Raw genomic sequence first — 12,401 nt, forward strand, 5'->3', positions numbered from 1 at the left:
GAATTAAAAAACAACAATGAAAAAAATCTCAAACCAAAATGAGTCTTCCAAACAAATGAAAAAACTCAGGACATAACTACAACACCTGGCATACATTAATTGGTTTCATTAAACTTTATCTTTCGGGAAGACTTTTGTCTTCCCTTTTTTTTTCTGCTCTGAGCAGAAACTCCAGCTTGCTTCAGCTTTAAAGGTTTTGCTGTCCCTTGGGCTCCTGAAACCACATGGGCCAATGTCCCAAAGCAGCACTATAGACACATGTGTGAGCACTGGAGCTTGATGTGATGGACACCAAGGCTGTGGGAGCTGCAGGTTATGTGCCCTGGAGCGCAGCCCCAGCAGAGGCAGGAGAGGGGCAGTGGGGAGAGCTGGGTGCCTCTGTCCTTTCAGCAATCCCCAACAATAACAGGGCACATGCAGGGAAGGCAGATGAGGCACCTGAGGGTCTCTGGGAGCACTTCTGTAAGGGTTAATTAAACTGTGAGCAACGGCACGTGGTCTTCCACCTTTGTGAGTCTGATCCTGGTGTGGGCTGTGGTAATTTTCACTACCTCATCAGTGCTTATGAGGAGTTTGAGGATGAAGAGCAGCTCCCAACAGCCAGCACAGATGAAGACATGCTCTTCTGAGGGCAATGGGAGCATTGTGAGGGTAACTATGCCAGGGGCTCTGCAAATGTTCCCCGGCTGGTTTTCTTCACTGGCATGGAAAGACCTAAGGGACTGCCTTGCAGCAGCTGGAGGTTGATCAGCCATGGGCATTCGTTTGCAGGTTTCAGGGGTAAGCAGGCACAGCAGTGAATGGGGAGCCTTAACAACTGTGCATCACAACTGTGCACAAAGACAGGTGCAACTGCAGAAGCATTAGCATTAGACAAATGCATTTGCACGTACAAAGTCAGCCCCTTTCAGTGGTACAAATGTGTCAGAAATTCACGTGAAAAATTGCAAAAGAGTCAGAAAAGTAAAACTGCTTTTGAAATTGCAGCCTGGGCCCTACTTCTGAAGAGCCTTTCATCTTTCATCTTTCCTCTGTCTCTGAATTCAGAAAGGATTCTCTCCACATTTGCGATCATCCATCTCCCCTTTTAATACCAGTCTAATTATGATTATCTATTAATAATTTATAAGAATGATCAGGCCTTTCCCTTCTCCTTTGTGTGAAGATAAGACACAGAATTTACAAGCCCCCTCTTTTCCTTGAGCCAGATCAACAGCCTCATCAGAAGGCATCAAAATGTTAAGGAATGGTCAAGGAGGAGCTCTACAGTAGCATTTTTTCCAAAAGGAATTCCAGAAGGGTTTCTTAAGAAATTCATTTTCCATGAATGACAAGGATAGTGATTCATAAGCCACAGAGCCTTGCAAAGTCAAGATCACACATGACAATTTTTCCATGTGTTGGGTAGCTCCCATTTTTCACCATGTCAGTTTTCTAATGTGGATTCCAATAATGAAGAAAGTATTTCCTTAGGGGAGAAAACTCATCAAGATGCTGAGCTTTTTTCCCAGTGACCAATTGCATGTCATGAAAACCAAGGTCTGACACCAGCTGAGGACAGGAGTAGTTGGACAGGTACGGAAATCTCGCTGCTTAGCAAGGTCCCTGACAATTTTTACTCACCTCTAGTGTAGTCAATACAATCTTCTCAACTGAAGAAAAATAAGCCTCCCACAAGAACTGTGTCTGCTGTCTAAGTGCTAGGATTTTATCCTGATGGATAGACCTGATTGTAGAAGGAATCTGTAATACAAGATGTAATATAGTCAGAAGCTTTAGAAACAACACAATCTCATCAAATTAATATGCTGCTGACAAGCCCTCTCCTCCATTAGCAGGTTGTACAGGTTCAGCACTTGTGTCCAACGGAGATGTGTGTCAACAGTTAAAGCCTTGATGTAAAACAAATGAGACACAGCCCTTTATAACCCCTGATATTGAATATATTAATTTTTTAAATCTGATTTCTTTTAGTTTTTGATTGTTTTATGGCAACAAAGCCACCCCCTTGCAGCCTTGTGATGTGGCATAGTAAGGAGCTCCTCCATGCAGCCCTCATGCTTTTCATCCCACAAAACTCTTCATGGATTAGTATTTTAACAACCTAGTACCTGCAGGGGTTGGGAGTTCAGCAATAATCCCCACATTCCAAGTATATTAATGGTATCTGGAACTGCATTTACCACAGCATGGCAACACTAAATGCCCTAAGGAAAACATAGCAAAGCTTTAAGTAAGACTCCACTTTTTGGGAACCTGTGGATCAAACTGCATTTAATTAATTACCTTAGGTGGAAAGAATAACATCTTCCACAACATCTCTTATTCACAAGGGAAAACAGTGCTTATTTTTGCTCTCTTTCCATTAAATCTACACATTATTGTTGTAGAAGTTGCCTTAAAAATAAACCCTAGATTGTTCTGCTGCAGCACTTTCCCATTAAAAAATGTAACTGCTCACTAGATCAGAAGCGAAAGGCTTTGTGTCTACATCTTTCACCATCCCCATCTCCTCCCTGAAACTAATATGTGTACATGCCATTTTTAAACTTAGGACATTGACCAAGGCCTCCAGTACAACTTGGACAATGCAAAGTGACATTATCAAGGGAATTTAAATGAAATTTGCTTCAGTGATGAGGGCTAGTAACAGCAGTCAAAAGACATTTAGGATATGCTGCTTCTTTGTGCTCACCTTTTTCTAGAAATGAACCGTTGTGTTGCTGCACCTACATTTTTGTGTTTTCTAACTGGAATCACAGAATTGTTTAAGTTGGAAAAGACCTCTAAGCTCATTGAGAACAGCCACTAAATTAGGCCAACTTGTTCTCAGACACTGGCTTTTACCTGAGTCATTAGTTTTAAAAGCAAATACCTGGGCTGTGTATTTGGTCCTTGTGCATTCCAGCTTATGCTGAAGTTTGCCTTCATTCCACCACATTCAACTCTTTCCTGACCAAAACACACTCTGCTTATTCCTAAAATATTCTGAGGAGGTGATCATTATTTGCTTCCACATATTCCCAAATCAAATTATTTCCCATGAAACCTCTTTCCTGAAGAAAATTAGTGAGTTTAGGAATTTACATTTAAAAAGATTTCATAAGAACTAGCAAATTCTTTACTTGCAAAGTTTGCACCCAAGTCTGGACACTTGGCTCCAGTGGGTGCAGTGTCAGATGGGCCAATCTTTGCTCTCTCAACCCTTCAACTCTTAGACCATCATCTTAGAGACACTGCTAATATAATACAGACTCTCTTATGAGAGAATTAGCACTGCAGCAGGGTGGAGCAGAAGAAAATGGTCAGATTTTCCAAGATGCTACTTTATTTCCCTTCCCTATAGGCCCTTTAAGTAAAACACAGGTCTTTAAGTAAAATACTCCTTGCAAAAGTAGTATGAAAGACAGAACCTGAAAACATGTCCTTCTAAGAGATAACATCACTATTCCTGATGTGTTCCAATGAGCAGAAGGATAATGAACACTACCTGTACTTGCTGCACAAGTGTGCATTAATCACACCCAGAAACATTATCAGCAGCAAAGACAAGATTTAAGTCACTTCACAGTGGTGATACAGCATTTTTTCAATAAAAGTTTAATTGCAATATGTGCAACCTTGTGTGGTGTGTGTGCATACGTGTGTAAGTAACCCATAAAATCAATACTCAATCCTCACTACATCTTTTGAAAGAGAATGCTACTCTGACTATGGTTACTGCACAAATTTATGATTTTATACACCATACCATGCTCAGGAGTGCAAGCAAACACAGTGTCAAGGTTAAAAAGAGCCTTGATAGGGGCTCTGTTACAACAGCTGGAAAGAAAAATCAGAGCTCCCGTTTTAAATGCATCTGCCTATTAATCTACTTGTCCAGATAGACAGGTGGGGAAAATGATGTATTAATACTAATCTGGGATGATTACATTGGAATTATTAGAACTTTAATAAAAGGTCATTTCAGCAACGAGTAGAGGGGAGGGAAAAACCACCCTGCACAAATAAATGCAGAAGGGCTGGATTAAGCTCTCCCAGCGCTATGATGAGGAGAATATGCAAATAAAAACATCCGAGTTGCTCTCAAACAGGAAATGAAAAACTGTAACACAACAAAAACATTTCCCAGAGCAGACATTCAGGCCCTCTGCCAGCTCTTTAAAAACACTGTTAATAACAGTGCAGTAGCTGCTCAATATGGAAGCAGCTGGATGAAGTGAACAAATGGCACGTTACCGGAAAACATGAAGATCAGCAAATTATTATTATTATTTAAAGAGAGACATAATTTTGCTCAGAAAAAATGTGCAGTCCACAGAAGCAAAAATCAAATGGCCTTTTTATATTTGCAGCTTGTATGACATTAAGTAGAATAGGCAGCAATTGCAAGGCTTGCTAGGCCAGCTTTTCACAAATATTTACTTCTTTAGACAAGTTAACAGCCATGTGATGACACTGCAAAGATACTTTGTTTTGGGGTGCCATCACACCTGTACCTTTGAGGGCTTCTCCCTGTGGACCACACTAAATTCAAGACTGAAAAAAAAAAAATATCACTCTTAGTGGCTACTTTGTGTTTATTCCAGATCTAGTGGATCTCAGGCTTACGCTGGTCAATGGCACTTTAGAAAAACCAAATTTTCAAGGACTTCTCCTAACATGAACTTCTCTTCAGAATCTACAGAGTATATTTGGACTGTAAAATCCACTAATGTAGCTGAAAAAGACCAAAACAACCATAGTGCATTTAAAACCAAAGTAGATGCTGAAAGTAGCAGGGAATTTGTAACTTCCACTTTCGTTCTATGACCTCAAGATTAACAGTGAGACGAACACTGCTTCAGAAAGCAATGCTACATGGTCCACATGTCAGAAAAAGGACAGATTCTGCTTCCCACCAAACTGTGAAATGGTAACTCCCACCTGAGAAAACACTTGCTTTCCAGAGGTGTCATTTTCTGAGGACAAACCATTTTTTAAGGACTGGGGCAGAATCCATCCTCAAATGTTTTCCGTTTCATCACAGTACCTGGACAGGTCTACCTCAGACTGGCAATCAAGTGCTCCACACCAGAAGAGATTTCACGCTCTTTGCAAAAATAAAAGTCTCCTGCACTTAAGAATGTGTCCTGGTGGCTGCAATGACCTTCAGGTCAAATAATGAATGTATCACATTAAATGAATTCACAGCCAGTCTGACACAGACAATCCCCTTCACAATAAAAAAAAAATCTTTTACAGCCCTGACCTTTTGGATTCATCTTCCCTGTCCATGTAGACGGTGGCAGCAATAAGCAGCTGATGTGCTGAAAGCCGCGGTCTCTTTCTTACCTGTAATAACAATCTCTCATCGCCTATGATGGCAGCTTGGTTCCAATCAATCACTTCCGAGAACGGCAACTCCCATCCGTTGCTGAGCATGACCGGGACGCAGGCAGCCTGTGGGCACAGAGGCACGGCCACGTCAGCAGATGCCCCCCACAGCAGGGCAGCTTCAAGCTCCCCACTTTCCATGACCCCCTTCTCCAAACGAGCTCAGGAGAGGCAACATAGCAAAGAATGCCAGAAGCCAAAAGCCACAGGAGGGCAGCCCAAGTGTTTACAGTTTTCCATTTTGGGCTTATTCATATGCACAGAAAGGTGGGGTTTGCACAGACAATGGCATCTGCAATCTGGTGCTTACGCTGGCAGACAAGATCAGAACTGTTCAATGCAGCAGATGGAACACTGGAGAATTTAATACAAAGTGATGGCCTTCCTTGCTGCTTCGGGAACCACCTAGCAGGGAGCAACTTCCCTAAATTTAATACTATGCTGCTGGCAACCCTACAGAAAATACAGATCATATTTAACTCCCAATCATCTTTCCCATAAAGGAGTAAATTCTCTATCCTGTTTGGTATCAACTCTCCAAACAGAGGCAACTGCACAAATACAACTCCTCTGTCATAATCTGTCTACAGAAATAAGAATTGTTGTATGTCCTAAAACAAACAAAAAGCATACACGTTTAGTATCTATTTCTTACCAGTATGATTGTCAAAACTAATCAAACTTTATGAGTTTTACAAGTTCTTCCGCACAGACAGTTTGTGAATATTTAGCAAATAGGTGAGTATTTCCATAAACAAATGATCACCAATATGTTCTCGTCAGCTCAACCATAACATAAGATCCAAACCAAAAACCTTCTGATGTGATGAAATAACCTAGCACCAGAGGATTTTTATCAAACCTGTGCTCTGGTTCATTTTCTTTTGGATCAAACCATTAAGTACTCCGAGTTTGGTCAAGACTATGGTTCAGGCCTCCCAAAAGATGGTATAAAGGGGAATCTTTCAGACTGTTGGATCTTTCCTTCTTGGTAGGATGTATCATGCACAGCATCCTAGACTGGTTAAGTCTACATTACAGCACTGATTATTATGTGACCTTCTGTAAGGAATTACATCAGTGCATGAAAAAAGCCAACCAGAAAACACTTAGTAATGTGTTTTCATATTTAAAACATTCCACTAATGTGGTTTAGGATTTTACCTGGATCCAGACAGAAACTGGAAATACATCATTATACAAAATATTGCTGCTAGTCTGATAGCGAAATCTTCAGCTGCCTACATTTTATCATTGACCTGGAGCCCACAAATTCTGTGCAGTGAGATACACTCCCTGCTTTCTCCTCCTGAGATGATGTATCTAACAGAAGCTGTATGAATTTGGGCCCAGATGAGAGAAGAGATGAGGAGTGCTCTTCAGGAGGATCTGAAGTGACTTGTCATCTCATGTAAGCCAGTCCCACTCATTCCTCTGAAGAGACTGGAGAGAAAACAGCACTTTTCAGGCTATTAATCTTCTCTTTAGTAGGAGAAAGAGGCAAGTGACAGTCCAGAACCTGGATCTCAAATTTGATTGCAGGTGTGGGGTTCAGTGGTTACATCAATGTGTCCAGACCATGTAGGGTAGTCAAAATACCCATCAAAGGTGGGCAGATATGACACAGGATCTACTAGAGTCCTTCTGGAGAAGCAGCAGAAATCCAGAAGTGTTTCTGGGTATCCTGGGCTTTTAAAATGACATACCTACCTACATTTAGGTAGGTATGAATCCTGAATCCTGCTCAGCACTACAGTGAACAACTCTCTGTAACAGTGGCTGGGATGTTTTATGGTTGATGATGAAAAGTGATGGGATACCATTCATTAACAGCTTTACTGTCAATGCAGCAACACTTTCCAAATGGCAAAACAACTCCTGGAGGCAGGACCCTGTAGGGTGTGTGTAGAGAGGAGTTTCCCCAGAGAATAAAAAGAGAACCCTGGAAAAATGCCTTTGGAAACCCTGTTTTCAGTGCCATAAGCAAAAGGCTTATTCACATGCTCTCTATGCTAATTGTTACCAGAAAGTTCGTGGTTCTCCATGTTATCATAGCTTGATTTTGGTGCAAGAATTTTAACATTCTTAATCGTTGTCCCCCATTGGACCCTTCCCTCAGACCACACCTTAACTCCCCACCCACACTGGGGTGTATAAGGACCTCTGTCTGACTCTAGACCCTGCCTTTGGCATTTTGCCTTTTGCCCCTTGTACTGCCTTGGTCCAGTTCAGTCCAATACAGTGGACGTCTTATTGGTTGTTTTTTTGGTATTATTAAAATTCCTTTTTGGAATTGAAGCTGTCTCTCTCTCCATTAAGTTGCCATTGGGCTGGATCTTGAGGAATCTCACAGGGCTCTGACAGTCTGGGCTCAGACTCCAGGAAGTGTTCATTTGCCACTTCACTGAAACCAAACAGCTCCTTCTCTCCACTCCAGCCCCCTTGGAAATCCTGATGCCAGACCTACAGGGAGTTGCAGCACCTCACAAAATGTTCTCTATGCCTGACTGAAGACTCAGTATCAGGCTGATGTTTGCCAAAAAAACCCCACCAGACAGGCAGAAGGTGGAGTAGGCAGGTATCAGGCTGGATCACTGTGTTGCCTTGGTCACAGGGACTCCGGAGCCACTTTCTATTGCCTTCTGCTGCTGGCCCACAGTAAAAAGGGGACCACTAACTGAAACATCTTTTAAAAGGTGAAGGATATTCAGGGGCTGTCCCAGGCAGCACGTGAACTCCCTGAGATCAGCTTATATCCACCTTCATGTGAAGCTTCCATCTGGAGCTTTACCATCTCCAAGCCACCTTCTGTACGTTCAGCAAGCACCATCTCAAAACTGGCAATGCATAAGCAGGTCTGTTTTGGCTAAGTGAAAACAAAAAGCTGTTTTGTTTTGCCCCAGGACTTACGTGTAAAGGCCAGTGTCTCCCAGGGGAAGTCTCACAGCTTGACAAAATAGTATTCTAAACCAATCTCTCAGCCTCACCACATCCAGGGAAATCCTTTTCCTGGAGATAACGCAATCCAACCTTCAGATGAGTTCAGTGCCTCAGCCCCTCCTGGGAAGAAGCTGCCAATTGCTCCAGAAGTATGAATAGAGGCTTTCGCAAAGTGGATTACTGTCCACTAGGGAAATGAAATAAATTTCCCTCCTCCCCGCCTCCCTGCTATTGCACACTGAATTGCAGTCAGCACAGTCACTGCTTTACACTGCAGCTCTTACCTGCAAGGCTTCCAAAAACCTGAAAGAGCCAAGCCTGCGGCCACGGGGAACCAGACAGAAAGTGGCATTGTGCAGCATTTCACGGTAATCATACCTAACAAGAACAGGGGAGAAAAGAGAAAATTCAATTAGTGCTGAGTCCTAGAGTAACTGGGCATGAAAATGCAAACAGCTGTTGAGACACATCTGGATAAAATCATCCCCAACCAAGACTGTTCAGCACCAGGTTAACTAACTCTCTCCATGCATGTGTGTCAGCCTCCTCCCTGGCTCCTTTTTGTTCATCCTCAGCTGCAACCACCATGGGAGAGATATGGGGAGAGTGGTAATGAGACTGATAAGGAAGGAAGTAATTTTGCCTTTGCAATAATGAGCCAGTTCTGTATAAACAGTGCATGACTTCCAGGAACAAACTCACATTAAATATTTTGATACCCAAAGCATTGTTGCAGTACTTCTGTGACCCTGATTTCTATTCAGATTTAGTCAAAGTCAAGCATAACTGTTTTCACAAGAGGTTTGTACAAAGCAAAAAAAAATTCAAACTATGCCAAAGAAATGTTTCCTTATCAAGCAGGCACTAAAGAAGGGATGGGGGTTACAATGACTCACTTGGTGGTTATTGTTAAGTGTAGAGAGAGGAATAAACTACCAGATTTTGGCAATTAATCACATAGCTGCAATGATCCATGCTCCTCTGAATGAAAGTGCTGATAGACACTTCTGGTTTTTTTTTCCCCAATTACATCAATCACCAGAAAATCATTCACCAAAACCACACATCAAATCCCAACAGTTTCCCGCCTCTTATTAGCAAATTGCACTTCTGACAAGCCCAAGGAACTGTGAATGGCATTGACCTCGTCTGAGTCAAAAGGATCCAGACTGAACACCCTCCATTCTGCAGAGTGTCCTGGACTCTGAACAGAGATGCTATTTTGACAGCAACTTGTAGCACTGAAATTTTTTGACAACAATAGTCTAATTCTACCATGTCCTGCAGGCAGAGCAATTTTTTTTGTATGTGTTTTTATGTATATATATATATATACATACATGATTATATTTTATATACAAAGAAGTCAGGATCTATGTTTGTATTCTCACACAGGCCAGACAGATGGGAGTAAGCCAATTTTCAATTATAAGCTCTGTCTTTAGGAAGAGCCATCTTGCAAAGGCTCATTTGCTTAAACAAGCGTGTATAGCTAATTTGCACAAGAAAAGGTCACTGTGAATGGATTAAGATTATCTCCACTGAGAGTAAAATAAAACCCCTCATTGCATTAATTAAAACTACAAAACAGACTTCAAAGTCCCTTTTTTCTTTTGAATCCTATCTCAACTTTGGTTAAAATACATATATACATATTCCATCTGAGTGGCAGCTATTTATTTTTCTCTGTGTGGGATAGAGATTGGCAGCCATGTCCCAGCTCACCAGCCACCACTGACACAGTATACAGGGGAAAATATTAGGACTGTAACACCAAAAAAACAATTAAAAGAAAAAAGCTGCCATTTTTAAGTACTCCTTTTTGACATATTGAGAGGTCTGAGACTCATTGCTTTTACTGTGTATTGTAGGATAGCAAATGTTAATAAATAAATACCAAAAACAGAATACCCCATGGGGCTAGAATACACCAGTCAGAAATTCCCCATCATTAACTAGTTAAAAATGTAAAATACAACAATATCCACAAAACAGTGATGGCAAAACCACAAAGAAAAGCAGAGAGCAAGGCCACTGCAAGTGAGTCTTCTACATCCCCGTGACATCCTATACTGAGCACCTTTTCTTCCATATCTAACTTGCTGGTTTTAGGATAGATTTACAAAGGGAAAAAAAAGGAAGAGGATTTTGTTGACCATTTTCCACCTCAAAAACAGTTAGCATCTTGCTCCCATTTCTGAGCCTTTTAAAATTTAACGTGTGATTTATTGCAGAGGTCTGTAACAGCACAGTTCATGGTCATCAAGCAATTTATCTACATCATATGTACACAGAAAGCCCCATCCTAACCTTGATGTATGGGCACAAAATATCTACTCGCTTCAGGGGGGACCCACAAATACAAAAGGAACAGACTCAGAGTAAAGTAATATCCATCGAGAGCTGCTGAAGTGAATGAACTGCACCAGAGATTCTACTGAACAAATTTCCCTGCAATTTGAACCAAAATGCTTTAAGGTGACTCAGTGGGATCTTTGAGAGCAGAGATAAGGGACCCATGTCCACTTTAAATCCTTCAGAGACCACTATGAAATCAAGCCCCTATTTGAAATCATAATAGCAAACATGAGGTGCTATTTTTACTCCTACGAGTTCATGGGTAGCACTCTGCCTTAGCTGGAAGACAGAAGATGGCCCAGTATGTTTAAATACAAATTTAGGAACGCTTTTTGTGCAACACATGTAACCAGCCCCAAATACACAAACATTTCTGTCAGGCTGCAAGCATAGCTTTGTAATTGAAAGCATTGCTTACAGAGGAAATAATATGTATATACACAAACAGTATTTCAGAGTCAAGCTTGCAGCACAGACCATTTAAATTTTCTTTTTTTGGACTGCCAGGCAGCATTTGGAGGAGACCTTGTCCACAAAAATGTCACTTGGTAAATGAAACTCCAGCCCACATGCCATGGTGAGGACAGAAGGCTCAGGGCAACTTTCACTTTTAGACACCTTCCCATTTAGCCTAGACAGAACCATGCACACAGCAGCAGGTTTGATTTTTGCCAGCATTTTGTCAGGGAGTGCAAAATGTTTGTGTACATTTTTTTCCACATAGTAGAAACATACAGCATTACACCTGAAAGCATTTCTGCACTTCCCTTAACTGAGACTTAAACTGCTTTCAGTGAAGTGAGTGAAATAATCTCTATGATTAAAGATAAGTATCTGAGTTAAGTATTTGCTGGACTTGAAATTTCTCCTTCACTTGTGCAGGAGAGAAATCAGAGCTGGCAACAGGCTTCCAGGAACACCCTCTCAGCTGGAGTACTGATTTCGTACATTAAGTACCAATCTGGCATTTAATGCAAACATCAGTACTGCATCAATAACGGGCTTTATTTCCCCACTATCCCCACTGACTAATCTCAGCAAAACCTCAGGGAGGTAATCAAATAGGAGAACCTGCACTCGGCAACTGGAGGAGACATCTTAAGCTATAGGGAAAATAGTCAAGTTTAGAAGAAGTTCTTCCAGAGTTTCCTCTTATTCTTCTCCCCAACAATGGGGGTTGTATCTGTTTCCAGAACTACATGTTACCATTAGCTGGTAACACCTGAAGATGGCAGGGACATTTGCTATGGTCTTCCATAACTTGCACTGCTGTGATTTCTGCAAACTCAAGAGCTGCCAGTGTGTGTGGACAGGTCTCCTTTACCTGCCTACTGAGACCCTCTTTTTTACCCAACTGTGGAGGTTTTTCAGGCTCCAGAAAATCAGAGCAAAGACCAGCACTGCAGAGCACTGAGCAGGGGCTGGCTGGGCACTTCTTCCTTACTTGTGCTGCTTTGCTGTTGTTGTTGTTCTGGCACTTCCCTTTCCTTCTGGCCCTTTACCTCCTCTAGCATTTACTGTAGAAAAGCTTTTAGAGGCGTCTTTTGCTTTGCTCAGAAGGTATTTATTTCCAGAAAGCTACAAGTTTCCACATTAGAAGACTGGCAGGGAGTGGGGGCACATGCTTATTGCTCATACATTCCTGATTCCTTCAATTCTGCACGCTTGCACAGAGGTAACATTTTACTGCCAATTTTAGGGTCGGCTTGGCCTGGGTCTCAGCTGCA

General features: G+C 41.7%; 1 protein-coding gene across 1 annotated transcript in view; it reads right to left on the reverse strand.

The window, feature by feature from the left end:
- The window catches only part of EXT1 (exostosin glycosyltransferase 1), a gene marked incomplete at its 5' end in the record, with an annotated part of 180,897 nt that overhangs the window by 23,550 nt on the left and 144,946 nt on the right, over window positions 1–12,401 (reverse strand). Inside the window, 3 exons of the mRNA XM_083860594.1 lie at window positions 1,624–1,743; window positions 5,335–5,442; window positions 8,601–8,694. Coding sequence (XP_083716720.1) covers window positions 1,624–1,743; window positions 5,335–5,442; window positions 8,601–8,694 — 322 coding nt within the window. The remainder of the gene's footprint in view (window positions 1–1,623; window positions 1,744–5,334; window positions 5,443–8,600; window positions 8,695–12,401) is intronic.

The sequence above is a fragment of the Zosterops lateralis genome (genome assembly GCF_965231275.1).
Source record: "Zosterops lateralis genome assembly, chromosome: 1".
Classification (NCBI taxonomy): domain Eukaryota; kingdom Metazoa; phylum Chordata; class Aves; order Passeriformes; family Zosteropidae; genus Zosterops; species Zosterops lateralis.